Source organism: Amaranthus tricolor, chromosome 3 (assembly GCF_026212465.1).
Source record: "Amaranthus tricolor cultivar Red isolate AtriRed21 chromosome 3, ASM2621246v1, whole genome shotgun sequence".
Lineage (NCBI taxonomy): Eukaryota > Viridiplantae > Streptophyta > Magnoliopsida > Caryophyllales > Amaranthaceae > Amaranthus > Amaranthus tricolor.
This window is the reverse complement of record NC_080049.1, coordinates 29,569,991-29,587,906: the sequence shown is the minus strand read 5'-3', so window position 1 is coordinate 29,587,906 and position 17,916 is coordinate 29,569,991. Positions and strand designations below refer to the sequence as shown.

The 17,916-nt window shown below is 30.3% G+C and overlaps 2 protein-coding genes across 5 annotated transcripts; one reads left to right on the top strand and one right to left on the bottom strand.

The window, feature by feature from the left end:
- Window positions 1-2,141: 2,141 nt before the first annotated feature.
- LOC130807500 (uncharacterized) lies at window positions 2,142-6,606 on the bottom strand. The gene is made up of 5 exons (XM_057672726.1): window positions 4,854-6,606; window positions 4,513-4,570; window positions 4,209-4,292; window positions 3,918-4,059; window positions 2,142-3,487 (listed from the first exon to the last, which is right to left on the bottom strand). The coding sequence occupies exons 1-5, from the start codon at window positions 5,275-5,277 to the stop codon at window positions 3,209-3,211; spliced, it is 987 nt and encodes a 328-aa protein (XP_057528709.1). The 5' UTR covers window positions 5,278-6,606; the 3' UTR covers window positions 2,142-3,208.
- Window positions 6,607-8,451: 1,845 nt separating this feature from the next.
- Window positions 8,452-16,903, top strand: LOC130807498 (putative pentatricopeptide repeat-containing protein At1g13630). Of its 4 annotated transcripts, none has more exons than XM_057672724.1 (6): window positions 8,452-10,321; window positions 11,113-13,185; window positions 13,863-13,957; window positions 15,186-15,554; window positions 15,673-15,831; window positions 16,309-16,902. In XM_057672724.1, exons 1-2 carry the CDS (start codon window positions 9,901-9,903, stop codon window positions 13,095-13,097), a joined length of 2,406 nt encoding a protein of 801 aa, XP_057528707.1. In that variant the 5' UTR covers window positions 8,452-9,900; the 3' UTR covers window positions 13,098-13,185; window positions 13,863-13,957; window positions 15,186-15,554; window positions 15,673-15,831; window positions 16,309-16,902. The 4 variants fall into 4 exon arrangements, with proteins under 4 accessions (XP_057528707.1, XP_057528705.1, XP_057528708.1 ...); XM_057672722.1 differs by having other exon boundaries at window positions 15,186-15,386; window positions 16,309-16,898; XM_057672725.1 differs by having other exon boundaries at window positions 15,177-15,831; window positions 16,309-16,903.
- The last annotated feature ends 1,013 nt before the right edge of the window (window positions 16,904-17,916 follow it).

The window sequence follows — 17,916 nt, the reverse complement described above, 5'->3', positions numbered from 1 at the left end:
GATGAGGCTGAAAATGAGGTTATACATTTATGATAAGGGCTCTATACGAGCTTCATTAAGGGCTAACATTTGTAAAAATAATGGGAAAAAGTTATTCATATGTATGTTCGAGGTATGCATGTATTAGTACCATATCTATCTATAACTGTTATTAAAACAAAACACGACTGATAGCATTACCTTTTAAAAATACATACATGTCGCTTCCTTATTAAAAATTTTCCCTTTAAAATTATTTGATGATGTCATTGTTATTATGATTATCTTTAACTTACTACTTTCTTATTTTGAGTATATTATTATTGTTATGAATTATTTTTTTACTTTTTAGGTCAAATCGCATTTAATATATTAGAAAACTATATAATATATTTCATTAATTTCAATTATTTATAAAATGTTTTGAATTTTATTTATTAAATGAATATTATTTAGTGTATTGGATATTTGAGATGGTTAAAACATAATATACTTTATTAGGATTTGTTTTTGTTATTTATACTCTCGGTTACTCAAATGCAATGATTAATTCTAATATGTTTTAGGTTGTTACTATCTTTATATAAGTCACTTATATTTTTTATGAGAAAAAATTATCTTTGTCGTTTAAACTAATAAAATAATTTTACATATTTTTATGTATTTATATTTGATTTTAAAGTAATAATATATAATACTCCCATAAACTAATGTAATTGTTATTTTTGTTAGCAAATATTGATATGTTATTTTTTATTAAAAAAACTCATATTTTCGTGTACCCAAGGTACGAATTATTTCTCTTTTATTCTGAATAAAAAAATAAAAGTATAAATATAATTATATTGCGCACAATGCAAAATATGATATAATGTACGTAATGTATACAACTGTTCAGAGTGAAACGAAATATAACCATAATGTACAATTTATTTTTAAAATTTTAATTTCTTAATTTATACAAATATATCAGAAAATTTGATAAAATCGTACATCGCAGGGCACTATCTAGTAGGGGTAACAATGGAATGTCATCAGCTCATTATTAATTCGAATTTTGTATTCTATTCATATTATTATACACTACATGCTTTTCGTTTCTTTATATTTCTAATCTTCTTGTATTAATATTACAATAATAGCCAAGCCAACAACTTACACACTTTGGAGTAAGAGAAAGTGTCAGCAATTAGTGTAATTTTTTAAATCATACTCAAATTTTTGCATTCAAATATATTATCTCATCATAAATTCTAGTGAGAGACAATTTTTTGAAAGACCATCTCTAATTGGATCAGTTCATTATATAATTTTTTGAAATATTATAAGTAGGTATTAAGAATGATGTAAGTAGATATTTAAGATACTGAAAGTAGGCATTAAGGATACGATAAGTAAGCATTAAATATGATGTAAGTAGGCATTAGAATTACGGTAAGTAGACATTAATATTTAATGAATTAGGTTTAAAATACGTCTCTCAAAAAAAGGATTTATAAAGAAACTAGCTGTTATCTCATCGGCTTTGAACTAAAGTACTTGGTATTGGCCTTAAAGGATGACTATTATATCAAATGCAAATTTTAATGTAAAAATGGGCCGGATTGGGTTTTAAAGTTGACCCATATTCAGCCCACTATTTTTGGCACACTCTAGTTGGTAATAGTGTCATGAACGTGACTAAAATTGCATTTTTGGCTCATTCTATTTTGCAACCATTATCAATTTGTGACTAAAATCATAGTTTCGCCAACAATCTATTTTACAACCATTACCACAAAATTTGCTACTAAAATCGTTAGCACTCTAGTTGAGAGTACTAGTGCCACTCATAGGTGGACCTATATTGTGGGATTGGGTAGCACAAGCTACCCACACATAAAAAAATTAATAATAAATTAAGATACACCATTAATGCATTGTTTGTCAATTACAGCTGTCTCTTCAACTATGCTCCCCTTTTCTCTCTCTTTCTCTTTCATTTCAATTCTTAATTCTGTTCCAATACTCCATTACTGCTACCGCCTCAATATACTAACGAATGCTCTCAATCTCACTGCCACCGCCTAGTCCGTTGGCTCTCTCTTTTTTCTTTATGTCTTGCCTATCGGATGCCGCATGTGTGCGTCCACTATCCACAACTTTCCATCTCAATCTTTGGTTTTTATTGTAAGTTTCTCTTTAAAATTTTATTCTTTCATCCAATTAATTTAGGATTTCTTCTCTTAAAAATTAAAATCTTCAATTTTTTTGTAATTTAGTTATTTAAATGATTATTTTAGGGTTTAAGAATAGAGAAAAATTATAAATTTGTTTAGGGGTTGTGGTTTTGTGGTTTGATTATAATTGGTGTTATTATTTGCGTGATTGTGTATGTATTATTGATTATTGAATATTGGTCAATGAAAATTTTTTTGGGATGCTAATCATTTTACAAACAAAATTTCTTGAATGTTTTATTAATTTATTTTAACACGTTGATAATAGCGTTATCCATGATTTTGAGTTCTGTACCCGATACCACTGCATCTAGTTGTACGTCACTTCATTGAGCCCTCTTCGTCTACCCATGTACACTGGTAGTCCTCCTATTCAACAACCAACCCCTTGTGACTTGTGATTCGTGACTTACGACTTGCGACTTGTAAGTTTTTGGATATATAATATAAAAAATTGACATTAATAATTCAATTATTCACTCATCCACCGTGAATAATCTCAATTTTTAATTATTTTTTAAACAATTCAACTTTTACCTCTAATTTGTTGTCAGCATACAATAGGGGGTATGCTAGCTAATAGTAAACTAAAGACAAATGTTGAATTATTATAAAATAAAAGGTTATGCTGATAGCAAAGTAAAGAATAAAGGTTGAATTATTAAAAAATAATTAAAAAATAAGATTATTCACGACGGATAAGTGAAAAGTCAGATTATTAATATGAATTATTGTATATACAATATTAGAATCCCAACATACAAGCTATTTTTATCTTATAAATTAAATAATTTTAAAAAATATATCATACACATATATATATAGTCTCTCCAAAGCTCCATTCTCTAAGTAATTATCAATACATATTAATTACTACAAGCTCTTGAAAATAATGTATGTTTATACAAAAATTACAAATAAAATTAATATTAAATAATAATTACATAAATAAAATGTATGGCATCATGAATTAATTAAGTAATATCATATGTAGTGATGAAATAATTAATTTAAACATGCCTCCATGGATTTTCCGCAAGGGTAACACAATCATTATACCTAAAACAATCAATCAAATGATCAATGGTCATCCCAGCTGCTTGAATGAAGGACTGAATGATGACTGGTCCCACAAGCCGAAAACCTTGGCGAACAAGATCTTTGCTTATGACCTCAGCTTTTGGAGTCCTTAATGGAACATTCCTAGAATATCTATACTTGTTGATTATTGGTCTATAGTTGAAGTAACCCCATATGTAACTGCTAAATGATCCATACTCCTTCATTACCTGCATAATGCATACTCATTAGGGTACCACTTTTTTTTTATTATAGCGTAAGGCGTTGAAAAAATAATTCATATATAATTTCATATCGAAAAATTATAAGGATTCTGACTAACAAATGAGCTTGATGGACTACTTTTTTGTTATCAGTTGCTTTTAGCTTGGAACCTGCTTGTGTGCAGTTAATTTCTCTCTTAGGAGTTATGCGGGTGTTGTAATGTGAAAGTCTTTCACTTATGAGTTATGCGGATGTTGTAATGTAAAAGTCTAATAACAAATTTATGTACGTGAATCCATCTTAAATGAATTATCTGTCGTTTAAGAATTTAGGTTGTTTTCGATCTCTATTTAAAATGATAAAAAGTTGATGTAAAAATGAAAAAAAAAAAAAAAAATTTAGCATTCAATAATTTCTTTTTAGGAACTTTATTACCTTCATTATTGCTTTAGCATTATCCACAATGCACCTAGCTCTGCACTCAGCTAATCCAAGCTCCTTGTTTGAAGATATCTCAATAATCTCTTTCTCCGTCATGTTGGCAACAAAGTTTACATCAAACCCTCCAAGAGATTCTCTGTTATTAATCATGCCCGATGTGTTGATCGGTTAAATCAAATTAAAATACGATCAAATCAAATAATTATGTTGGCCACACTTAATTAAGCGTGACTAAATAATTAATTCTAGTTACATATATATTGTTTTTGTAGTGATTTTACTGACCTTAATTCGGTTCTTCTTTTCAAAATATCAGTCCAATTGTAATCCATCAACATACCAGACATTGAGAGCAGCTCAAACAATTGACTGTTGATGAACAAAATATCATAATATTTGCTAGTATAAATGAAAAATAATTACCAGCTAAATACAACGTTAATTTAAACCTATGTTTGGTCTTTAATTGCATAATTTTTATTGAATGATTTAAGTTTCAATTTCAGTAAATAATTCTTTTGAAATATTGTATATATTGAAATAAATCTAATTTTAATTAATAAAAGGGGAAGGAATAGCTGTTACGTACTTGTCATCATAGACCGGTACTCCCCATTGCTCGTCATGAAACGATACATACGCCTTATCTGTTCGATTCGGAAGAAGGAAAAATTATTTCCACAATAACATATTAATGTATAAGAAAAATCGTTATTTACATGTATTTATATTGTGCTTATGATGATTTATCCCAGATTGATCGGATCATTCAATTCACACTTAAGGAAGATAATTTGACAAAACCCTAGGACTAGAAGGTTAGGAAGGCTTAATCTTGACATGGGTTTGAATTAATCCTAATGATGATTAATTTATATAAATAAAAACTACTCAATTTAATCCAAAAAACTAGCTAATTAATCTTCTTACCACTACTTTTGGTTATCCAATGGCATCTAGTCTTCATGACCTCTCCATGATCATCACAAAGTTTTGGGGAAGCAAGCAATTCTGGCTTAGTATCATTAGTACACACCACCAAAGTTTCTTTCTTCTTAGGAGGGCTCGAATATTTTCGAAGAGATTCGAGTGATAACAAAATAGTTTGATCCAATGGACACGATGAATAGTCAGTAAGTGATGAATCAGTCGAGTTTTGAGACAAAGATAACGAGATAGATGAAATCGAAGGCGAGGAATCGCTCCTATGAATTCCAAGAGGATAAACCTTCTTGAAGATCTTGAAGAAGCTACTATTATTATTTAGGTGTGGATTTTCTTTTGCTTGTTTATGCCCTTTTCTATAGCAACCACTCTTCTCTACAACATTTTTCTTTAGACTTGTTTTTGACATTTTTTTTTGATTATATTTAATAATAATAACAAGAAATATAAACAAATTAAAGGGAGATGTATAGAGATATGAGATTGATAGACTAAAAAGTGAGGATCTTTAAAGGGAAATTGGGCTGGTGAAGTGTGAGTTTCATTATGGCCTTAGATTAATATTTACCCTACTTGGTTCTCAAGCAAAAACAAAAAAAATGGGATTCAATATTGCACAAAATTAACTTATTTTAAAGATTAGATGCTCATCATGTTACTATATAAATCTTTCACTTTCAATAAATAAGTCCACCTTACCTAATTAAGAAATAAATTATATTATAATAAACTAAAGTATAATGATTAATGGTTAATGCTTAGATCACTTGATAATAATATATATTTCAAGTTTCAACCATAGTTTTGTCATCTTCTAAATGCATGGAAGTTTCATTGTGTCCATTTAATTTAGTTGCAATAATGTCATATTCCCTTGAAATTTACTGAAAAAGCTTTACACCAATGCAAACACATTTACCTTCTAAGGGTTTTTGTTGAGTGGGAGGGTGGGGTTGTGGAAGTGGTGGACCTAGTGTTTCAGGGGTGGAGTTGTGGTGGTTCAGAACATTGGGTATGTTAAGATTTGATTAAGATTTTTAAGACATATATAGATAATAAAATATATTCATGTGCGATCTCGTTAGATTCATCTTAATGTATACTTTTTCATTATATATTTTTATAATTTTTTATGATGCGTATTTAGAGATATTACGGTTTAAAATTTATTTTGAAAACTGCACAAATAATAAGTGAGAAGAAAAAAAAAGAACGGAGAGAATAGTTGTTTAAGAAAAATGTGGGTGTAACATGGTTATTAATCTTTGTTTAAATGATAATGACATTTCCATAAACTAGCTGCATGATGCATCTCATCCGAATATTGATCATTATTATTGTCAAACATGCATAGAGATTAGAGAGTTTCAACGATTAATTAACTTGATCTGTTAATTAGTAGTTAGTGATTCCTTTTCGGCTTAACTTGGAGCATAATATTGCTGGCTCAACATTGACTTCATTAGCAAAAGGATTTTTAGACTATGTCAGATAAAAAAAGTTAAGTATATAATATATTTGAGGTACTGCTGTGAGAGACGACGTCAAACAAAAAACCCATATTCTTATAATAAGTATTAGATGGACTATTTAACTCTGCATGAGGTGCGTATTTCGATTAGTAAGGCCGTCTTATACAACAATTTGTGAATATATTTTGGATCTCAATTATATTATCTTGGAGTCTCAATCATTAGTTTAAGTTAATGGTTAATACCCTTTAAAAATAAACTAATAGTTAAGGCCACATATATATATATATATATATATATATATATATATATATATATATATATATATATATATTACATACTCTAACAAAAAAAGTTAAAAGGAGTAATAAAGGAGAGGAGAAGGGAGGGGAGTGGACAATAAAAAGATCATTTTTCGTTCTCATTTGTTTTCCAAACGAAGAAAAATTCATCCCTATTTTATTTTCTTCTTTTTCTTTTCCCCATTTCATCAAAAAAAATACAAAGCATTATATAAATTATTTTTCTCCAATTTATGTAAATTTTTTTTAAAAAGTTAAAATCATCCCCTTTAATATATATATATATATATATATATATATATATATATATATATATATATATATATGTATATGTATATATATATATATATATATATATATATATATATATATATATATATATATATATATATATGTATATGTATATCTATATATATATATATATATATATATATGTATATATATATATATATATATATATATATATATATATATATATATATATATATATATAAATATATATATATTTGATCAAAATATTAATAATATTTAAATTGTTATAGGGAAATTTCACATGGTAGCATTCAGTTTTCATGAAATGCCAGTGGTAGCACTTTTTTAAGAAAATTCCACATCGTAGCATCCAGTTTATGCACAAACTAATTGCTGTAGCATTTTTCATTATGTTCTTGTTAAATTCCGTTTAATTCATCATTTTGTAAGTTTTTTCCACATGGTAGCATCCAATTTTGTTTAATTCACCAATTTAATGTTTGATTCACCGTTTAATTTATTAACGCCCATAAATGTTGTAATAATTTTGTTTTCATTTAAATCATTGGTGTTATAAATTTCAAAAGATAAGTAGCCAAACACTAATACTAATACATATTTACTTCAAGTAAAATTAAAAATAATTCTAATAATAATAAAATGATGCACAAGTGGATACAACAAAAGGCTAAAGTTTTGTAAGAGGTTATGAACACTGGTTCCCCATCGTCTCCATCAACACCAAATCCTATTTGCCATTTTCTTATTTGTTAACGGCGTTAATCATTAGCTTTTTGTAATATTAGTTTATACATTTTTTTTTTCATAAATTGTAAAGAAAAAGATAGGTAACTTTTTTGTAGCAAATCTTTTTTAGCAAGAAAATACTTGTTTTTATTATTAGAATTATCTCTAATTATGCTTGAAGTGAATATGTATTAGTATCAGTATTTGGCTACTTATCTTTTGAACTTTATAATGCGAACAATTTGAATGAAAACAAAATTATTACAACATTTATGGGCGTTAATAAATTAAACGGTGAATCAAACATTAAATTGGTGAATAAAACGTTAAAATTGTGAATTAAACAAAAACTGGATGCTAACATGTGGAAAAAACTTACAAAATGATGAATTAAATGGAATTTAACAAGAACTTAACGAAAATGCTACGACAATTAGTTTATGCATAAGCTGGATGCTACCATGTGGAATTTTATAAAAAAGTGCTGCCACTGACATTTCATGAAAATTGGATGCTACCACGTGGAATTTCCCATTATTATATCTAGTTTAGTTACAATTAAGGAAACATAGTAGAAAAAAAAGAGGAGGGGGATAGATCAAGAAGAGATAGGAGGAAAAAGGAAGAAATAACATTTTATTTAGAACTCGAAAAAATAATCATAATAATTAATATAAAATTTATGGACTAATTAGTAGTTACAAAATGACACATGATTACGTTATACAAGACTACTAAATCATTAGATTTTGTAGTTAACAAACTTCAAAATATTTTAATGAATTAAAAGATGTAAAGATAGTTAAATTTTTTGATGTTAAGATAATAATTTAATTAATAGTGTGAGTTGTAGATTTTTATGGTCTTATGAATTTTTTTCATAAATATTGTATGAGACTATTTTATCGAGAAATTGAACTTATATTTAAATTAAAAACCCATTTATTGTAAGCTCCTTATTTGAAGTCGTCTCATCAAAATATAATCTCTCACAAAAGTAACTCTTTTTTAACTTTAACTAATCCTATTTAATGGGCTAAGCTTTTATAAGTGGAAACTGTGCCGACAAGCAAACTTAATGGACTTTATCTAAGTATTATTTAATTAGAATTATTATCATCAAACCCTTGATTATTATGGTTAATATAAATGTCATTAAGAGCAAGTGTCTCAAAATTTAGAGTTATGGTGTTTGCATCAATGTATGTCATAGAATTGGTTTGGTTTACTTCATCAAACTTAACTACTACTCTTTAACTAGAGATCATTTTGAGGTAAACCTTGTGCCTATCAACAACAAGGATATCCCAACTTTCTATTGTTTTCTCTTTCTCATGTTTAGGCCTTATTGCTCTTTCATGCTCAACCAATTACTAGATAGCCTATTTTTGTGATTGTCACAAACTAGTTAATTCTTTCTGTCCCAACGAAATAGTTCCAAATATATAAATATTGTGAAAATTTAAAAAAATGAGTAAAAGTGGTTAAAAAAAAAACTCATACTTTCTAAAAAAGTGATAGAAATGTGTAGATGAAATATAAAAGTAAGTTAGATGTATAAATCATAATTAAAAAAAGAATGTGAATTATGCTAAAAAATAAAAATGAGACAAATTAAATAGGAAATGCTAAATAATAAAATGAGATTAATTTTTTAAGACGGAGAAGTTATTTTCCTTCTAAATAAAACTCGGGTGTTACTACATTAGTAATCTATAATTGTTTTTGTTCATACTTGAACTCTAAACAATAAATTTGACCAGAGCAAATTTCAATTTTATACTCCATCTGTCCATTTTGATTTTACCTCAAGTACTTCACTATTTTGAATAGTACTCCTATTACTTATTTTGCTTCTTCCTCCGTTCTAATTTACGTACAACGTTTATTTTTTCACGCAGTTTAATGCACTAATTCAATCTTTAATATCTTCAATTATGTATAATAAAAAATTATAAAAATTTGATTTAATAATCTTTGCAATGAAACGAATCAAACAAGATCTCATTTGACTATGTTTTAACTTATAGATTAAAAATTAGTCACAAATTAAAAGTGATGAATAAATAGTGCCAATTTACCTAATATTGCAACTAATATGAACGGAAGAAGTATTATTAAAGTTAATTTCAATCATTAAAATCTTTCCGATGAAAGTAAGCTTAAAAAATGCCGTTGTCTCCCTTAAACCCTAAACTTTTCATTTCCCGTAATTACTTCTCTTACTCATTCTAAAACCCTAGAAAATCTGGATTTTCCATGCTCTATTGTCTCCAAAAATGGAGAATCATTCGCCTTCCTCTCATCCTCTCTAAGCCCTTCACTTCCACTTCCGCCGCCTCTATCGCCGACGAATCCCCAACGATTATCGCAACCTCGAATAGTGCAGTTCAAGAGACGCTTTATGGAGTAAGAAACTTTGGTCTCCATCGATTTTTAGGTGGTAATTATTTTCGTGAAACATTAGCTCCGAGGTTGGATTACGATGATATTGTTCAAATTACTGACAAATTGAGGGTTGAAATCCCTGAATCTGCTGTTGGTTTCTATCGCTTATTGAAAAGCGATCATGGGTTTCAACATTCTGCGAAATGTGGGATTATTGTGGCTCATATTCTTGCTGAAATGCGGCGCATTACGCAGTTGCAGCAACTTATTAAGGAGACCATTGCTGAAGAAGGTAAGTGCTTCAAAATAGTGTGATTGGTGGGTGTGTCATTGGTTAATTTGATGATCAAGGAGTTAAATTTGATGAAGTTGATTAGAAATTTATAATGCTATGTTTGTATGTGGGTGCATTGGTTGAAAGCATTTTAAATTTTGCAGTTTTTAGAGCTTGAATTATGTGAACTTTAAAATTTGAGTTAATTCTTGTTCAATTATGCTTTCATTTCAAAGAAGTATTCTTTCCGGAAGATCCCTGCAATCCACAGGAACTTGAATTGTAATCTAATCTTGAGCAATCAAAGTAATCAGCTGATTGCCTTCTTGAATATCAGACTGTAATTTGAACTTCAATGTTTGTATGGAAGAGTTTCAGTTACTACTGTTTGTTTTATCATACCAAGTCTTATACTACATGCTGCAGTATCTAAGGAGCTATGGCCGAATTATGATTGCTTTCTTGAATATCAGACTGTGATTTGAATTTCAATATTTTTTCTTGATTTCCTTAAGATATGATAATATTGTAGTTTTGTTTTATTTTATTTTAGGCGATACTAATATTTTCTAATAGTCTTGTGGAAAGAGTTTCCATGCTTTATCGCACTGCATTGATCAAAGCTGCTGTCATTACAAATTCTTGGACCAACTATTAGCATTTTGACATTTTGTGAGGTCTATAATTGGCCATTATTGCTCTTAATAAATATTTATAAGCTTACATTGTTTTTGAATGCTATTATTTGCTTATTGAAGGGCCTTTGAGTGTTACACTATTTGTTTATGGGTCATTTTTGGTGTGATCAGGATCAGGTTCTGCACCCTTTTTCTGTAAAATTCTTGATGATAGCTTCCGGGACTGGAATTCAACAGGTCTTGTTTGGGATATGGTGGCCTTTTGTTATTTAAAATGTGAGATGGTATATGACGCTCTTGTTATTTTAGCAAAGATGAAAACTATAAATCTGCAACCATCAATATACACCTATAATAGCTTGTTACAAAACCTGAAGCACACTGATATTATATGGGATTTATATGATGAAATTAAAGCCAAAGATATGCCATACAGTAGCTATACAATTCCCATAATTATAGATGGACTTTGTAGGCAATCAATGCTCCATGAAGCAGTGAGGTTTTGGCTAGAGACTGAAGTGAAGGAGAGTGTAGTGTCTAGAATTTCATTCAACACCCTCATGTCAGGTTTTTGCAGAATGGGACATCTTCATGTTGCGAAGTCTTTGTTTTGCATGATGCTAAAGTACGGGATTCTCCCCGATATATACAGCTATAATATTCTTATTGGTGGGATATGCAAGGCTGGAGCTATAGAAGAAGCTTTGATGTTTATGGATATGATGGAGAAGAATGGTGTTGAACCTGATATTGTGACTTATAATTCTCTTCTGAAAGGGTTTCTTATGCTTGGTTTTGTAGGTGGGGTTGAGCAGATTGTTCATAAAATGATGATCAAGGGTTTGAAGCCTGATGTTTCGACCTATAAGGTGTTGCTGTCTGGGTATTGCCAGAGGAACTATTTGGATGAAGCACTTAAACTGCTGAATGATATGGTTCTTAACTGTATTCCACCAAGCATTATCCCCTACAGTATTGTGCTTGATAAGCTGTGCAAGATGGGGCTACTCGAGCAGGCAATAAAATTGCTTCATGAGATGGAAACCCTAGGTCTAAAACCAGATTTGGTTGTTTATTCTATTCTTATACGAGTTCTATGCAAGATAGGGGAAGTTGAGAGAGCTATACAGCTTTGTGATGAGATGCACTCAAATAGAATCTTTCCGAGTTTAGTCTCTCATGGGGCAATTGTCTCGGGCCTATGTGTTAAAGGGATGATACTAGAGGCAAGAATGTACTTTGATGCACTGGAACAGTGTGATTTATCGCTCAATGTTGTTCTGTATAATATAATGATTGATGGGTATGTGAAGTTTGGTAATCTTAGAGATGCTGTGCAGTTATACAAGCAATTGTTAGGAAAAGGGATAGAGCCAAGCATTATAACATTTAATTCTTTGATTTATGGCTTTTGTAGAAATGGGAAATTATCAGTAGCCAGAAGGTGGCTTGAGATAAGTAAAATGCATGGACTTGTGCCAAATGCTGTAACTTATACTACCCTTATGGATGGGTTCAGTAAACACAGAAATACGACTGCCATGCTTGATATACTTCACGAGATGATGGCCGAAAATGTGAATCCAACGCATGTCACATACACTGTCATAATCAAAGGTCTCTGCAATCAGAGGAGGTGGAAAGAATCTTTTCAAGTACTTGCAAATATGTACGTCAAGGGTCTAAAACCTGATCCAGTAACATACAACATCATTATTCAATGTCTTTGCAAAGATAAGAACTTTGAGAGAGCATTTTTGCTACATAATGAGATGTTAAGGGAAAATCTTCAACCTAGTCCGGCTACTTATAATATTCTCCTGAATGGCCTCTCCTTTTATGGTGATTTGATGGATGCTGACAGACTTGTATCCTATCTTCAACTTCAGCAGATTAAGTTGTCAAAAGTTGCATATACCACATTAATAAAAGCACATTGTGTCAAGGGGGATATATCTATGGCTATTTTACTTTTTCATTGCATGCTGCAGAAGGGTTATCTTGTCTCCATTAAAGATTTTTGTTCTGTCATTAATCGATTGTCCAAAAGGGGTTTTATAACGGAAGCAAAACTTTTCCTCTGCATTATGTTATCAAAAGGAATTTCACCTGATAAGGAACTCTATGAGCTAGTAGTTGAAACCTTTCTTTAATATGGTATATGAGAAGCAATATTTTGTTCATGCTGTTCTCTGTGAACTTCAACATTGAGGAGATTCTGAAAATGAGATTTCTGATCAGGTATGCGTAAAAAATTTGGACATTTGGAATCATGTTTCTATGTGTTTGTTGTGCACTGGCATGATCTGTCTGGTTGTTTTTCCAATAATACTGGACAGTGGCAGGTTCTGTGTGGTATCTTTTGCTCTTTGATTTTTGTAAGCTAAAGCATAAACACTATAGATTCTTCTTTTGTGCTGAAAATCCATAATTAAATAATGAGATTGAGTTCTCATATCTAAAAAAATAATGAGGTTGAGTCATAGCAGTAAGTACATGTGTCTCATTTTCCGTTGAGTAATTCTAGAGATGAGACATGCCATTTGCACTGTAGACGATGCAATTTTTACCCTGGAGAGGTCACTAGTGTGGTAAACCTAACCTAAGTATTGTGATGTTAATATTAGTTGTTTGATGTATAGTCATTTTATGAACTAATCTCTCTTTGGAGTCCCTATTATTAATTGTTTTAATGGGGGTGTTTGATGAGTTTATTAATAGATTGTTTGGATGAGCCATAACTTGGCAAAATTAATAGATTGTTTGATGAGTATATATATATCCCATTCTTATTGTTTTTGTTCCTTAAATATTATTGCTAAATTAACATGTGTGTTTCTTGATGTCGTTTGCTTTACTGCAATAACTAATTTTTGCATTATAAAACTGTTTCTGTTCTGTTTCTTTTCATTGTGCAGTGTACCTCTTTTTATCTGCCAGTCTCTGGAACATGGCAATGGCATCCTCATCTGCCTCATAGCGCTCCTTAAATGGCTGGATCTAATGAATTCAGGTATGAATCTGATATGTTTCTGTAGTTAGGCTTTTGGCTTCTATTCTTGCTTTAAGATCTCTGTATAGATTCGCCAAGACCTGAACCAAGACTGGATAGTAACCACACACTATTGGGTTATTCGAGTCTGCCACATAACTCCAAAGGACGATTCCTGTTTTGTTCCTGATATATCTGGGAGTTGGTGGTTGACACAACTTTTTTCCATGTAGAAAATTCTGAGCTAATTTACTGTGACTCAATGTGTAAAGTTGACTACCTAGTGTTAATTTATATATAATGGAATGATGTGGGTTACATTATGGAAGGAAAGAAGACTAAAAATGGCCAGTGTTTTGTCAATAGAAATAATTATTTGATGATGCTCTTAGCCTCTTACTATTGAGCTTGTTCATGCAACACAAGGTCCAATAAGAATCACTTGTACAGAAGCAATGATGATGCTTTTCTTGTACGTTCAACCTTAGTGTCCTCAAAATTATGTAGCATTTTTTCTTGATGTTTAAAGTATATGTTTAATGGTAAGAAATAAAAAGCTGAACAGTAGTTGAGAGTTGAGACTTGATTTCTCTTAATAGTGAGTTGAAAAAAGCTCATTGGATGAGACTTTTTTCGTAAAAATTGCACTCATCCGAGCATTTGGAGGAAATGCTCACCGGACACAAAGTTATATGTGGCAAGCCAAATGGTTGCTGGAATCAATTTTTTCCCTCTATACGGCATGTGACAACTTTCTATTGGGTTTGTAGTTTTCTTTCGCACTTATGGAGTTAAATTTTCAATAGCAATTGGTAAAAAACTACAATTTTTTTACATCCTTTAATTTTTCAAAAATTACCATGTTAACCATTGCCTGTGTTCAAAAGATTATATTGAGTTCAAAAGACTAAATAGGTCAAAAATCAAAAATCATTAAAGATTATATTGATGTCAATAATCCTTATTGTTTTAGCTACCTAAAATCTAAACGTAGGAGTAATGAAAATAGCTCTCAAACACCTGATTCAAAACAATAATAATTGGTTATTTTTTGTCAACTAATGATGATGATTTTTAACATCTAAATTTATTAGTCAGTATGTAATGTATGCTATTTTTCAGTTTTTTCAGTTTTTAAAGTTTGTGCAGAAGTACTTGAAACAACTGCTTTGAAACAGAGGGAGTGTTATCCATGTATGCTATTTTTCAGTTTTTGGTTTATTCATATTAATCATTTCAGCTTTGATAGGTGATCAAGCTCTGGACATCATCCTGTAGACGAACCTATACTTGCAACACTGATAGTGTTTGAGATATAAATGTCTTTGGCTGTTGTAAGGGCAATGATTGAAGTGAAGCTTCTTGCTGGAGTTATTTATCCAGTGGCTTCTAAATAGGTCATTTGGAGACTAAGATTCTTGGCGTAACTGTAGAATAGTTGCTGTTTATGGTAAGTTGCAGAATGTCTTTCATGGTTAACATGGTTAACAGGCTTCAGTTACAGCAAACATGATATTGTATTGCATGATGTTACGGCTTGCTGATCCCCTTGGGTGGTCGATATATACTTTTAATTGCAGAAGGGCTCTTTTGAACACAGGCATAAAGTTTCTATCATGTAACTGCCACATCTGAATTTATGACTATTCTGACTCGGAATATTTATCCTATTCAATGTCAAATTAGTATTTGAAATTTGAATCCAACTTCTAAATCTGTCTTTCTTGTTTTCTCAGGGATGAAGATACAAGTAGATCTTTAGGGCCCGATATAATATTTGCAGAACAAAACAGACGGCCACAAGACATTCCGAACCTCTTGTTACTTCCACAATTGAGCTCTTTTTGCTGCAGTCTGAATCATGATTTTCAGAATCAGTGCTTTGCACTTTGCAGGTTAGCGTGCTCTTTTAATATGTCTATGTTTTCATTGTTGTCTATGTCATGACTTAGGTTTAGTTTGGTACGTTGAAATGAATGTGTATGGAGAGAAAAAGGACAGATTTAATTGCTTGGCTCATGTGACTAGAAGATTAAATCAATTTGTTATATCAACATTTCATCGTCTTCAATTCTCATTCTCATGATGGAGACTCGACATTTCTATTATTCTATATGTATGAAGATATCAGGCTATGTGATCTTTCATGTTTTTTTAGAACATACTAGTCTTATGATTTTTGTTGTATCTCTACAATACCTGAATAATGAAGACACTATCTCGTCTAGAATATACATGAACATTAGCGAATATAGACTGTGGAAGGTATTATAAAGGCTAAATTGGTGACGATTACAATTTTTTAATGGCATACTTTATTTTGGGTCATATCCTTCACGAGCTCATAAAGCCAAACTGATGATCCTGCACAGGCTTTTGTTCCCTTTGATGCCTTCTGCCCCATTGCCATAGCCGATGATTCAAGCAGTTTATTGCATTCGGGCAGTGTGTGTTCTCCTTCACACTGCTTCACCAACTCTGCACTCGACTAAATGCTTATAATTGACAGACTGCAATGTACTCGACTGCCGCCTGATATAATGCCATCATGTTGATGTTGCAGGCAGTCTACTTTGCTTTCCAGGGCATGTGAAATTAGAAAGAGGAAAATGAAGATGTGATGAGAAGAAGCAAATCAAGAAGAGCAAAAATAAGTTAAAAGTTTTAATGTAGAAGATTGTATCAGAATGTAAATAGGATAGTTATTGTCGAAGCGTTAGAAAATAAAAATATCCACATGACAACATTTATCAACTCTGTAATACAATAAATTGTATTTCTAACAAATTACAATAAATTGTATTTCTAACAAATTACAATAAATTGTACTTCTATTTCGGTCAAATAAATGAATGCATTTATCAATTCTGTTGCAATATTCATCTAGAAATATTCATCAAGAAGATACTTGTTGTCATTCTCGTCTAACGCAAGCTAATAGCCACCCCCAGCAAATTTTAATTCACCAAAATATTAAAGTTTATAGGTTTAGGGCAAAATCTAAATTTCGAGCATTTTGGTAGTCGGAATTTGGTGATGAGAAGATGAAGAGGGTTAGATGAGAATCAAATTCAAAACCTTCTTAAAAAAAATTTCCAGCTAAGACAAGACATAATTTTCATTTCAACCATTATTATCTCTCTTTCTAGTTTTTATGATAAAAAAATTCTTTTGGATATGCTAATTAAGTGTTAGAGTACATATTATGTACCTTGACTATTAGCCTAAACTCTTAATTTAGTTAATTCTTTGACTCCGCTAAAAACTTAAACTAATAGTTAAGAACCAAAATTATATTATATACTCTAATACTAACACTTGTTTTCTCCTCATACATTACCTTTAAGGCTTTAAAGGATAAAAATATCATTTCCTATTAAATTTTCATTATAAACTCTATATACATAAACCCTTGGGTCTAAGAATACCATTTTAACTTCTTCCTATTAACCCTTCGGACTAAGAGCATCATATCCAAATAAACTTTTTTAATCTACACTCTTTTTTTAATTTAGCTTCCAAATTAGTTGTGTTTTAACAAACTATAGTTGACGTTTTTCATGTACAAAAGCGGATTCATATCAATATATTTAGTAGCCTATTTACCTAAATTAAGGACCGGTTTTTAGGCTACTTGAGGTAGTGGACTGCCTAGGGTTATTAAAAATAAGAAGCCTTATATTTAAAGTAATATAATGTTATAATATATTTTGTCTTTAATTATTTTTTTGAAGTGGAATTTTTTTATCTTTTAATATAATAAAGGGTCTTACTTTAAAAGACATCGTATAAATAATAGACCTTTAAAATCTTTGCTCCGCTCCTATACCCGACACATTAATATTATTAATTTTAATCTTTTAAAAAATGTAGAACTAAAAAAAATAACTCCCCTATTTTGGATACACAAATTTTTGTGAGAGACGCTTTTTTTGGGAGACTATCTCTAATTGGGCCGGCAAATTATATATTCTTTAGCA

Excerpts from the sequence above, each read along its gene's own strand:
- LOC130807500 (XM_057672726.1), bottom strand. The coding sequence starts at position 5,277 with ATGTCAAAAACAAGTCTAAAGAAAAATGTTGTAGAGAAGAGTGGTTGC. Across the intron at positions 4,571-4,853 it reads TTGGATAACCAAAAGTAGTG|ATAAGGCGTATGTATCGTTT; the intron begins GTAAGAAGATTA and ends CGAATCGAACAG. Across the intron at positions 4,060-4,208 it reads AAAAGAAGAACCGAATTAAG|AGAATCTCTTGGAGGGTTTG; the intron begins GTCAGTAAAATC and ends GATTAATAACAG.
- LOC130807498 (XM_057672725.1), top strand. The coding sequence starts at position 9,901 with ATGCTCTATTGTCTCCAAAAATGGAGAATCATTCGCCTTCCTCTCATC. Across the intron at positions 10,322-11,112 it reads GGAGACCATTGCTGAAGAAG|GATCAGGTTCTGCACCCTTT; the intron begins GTAAGTGCTTCA and ends TGGTGTGATCAG.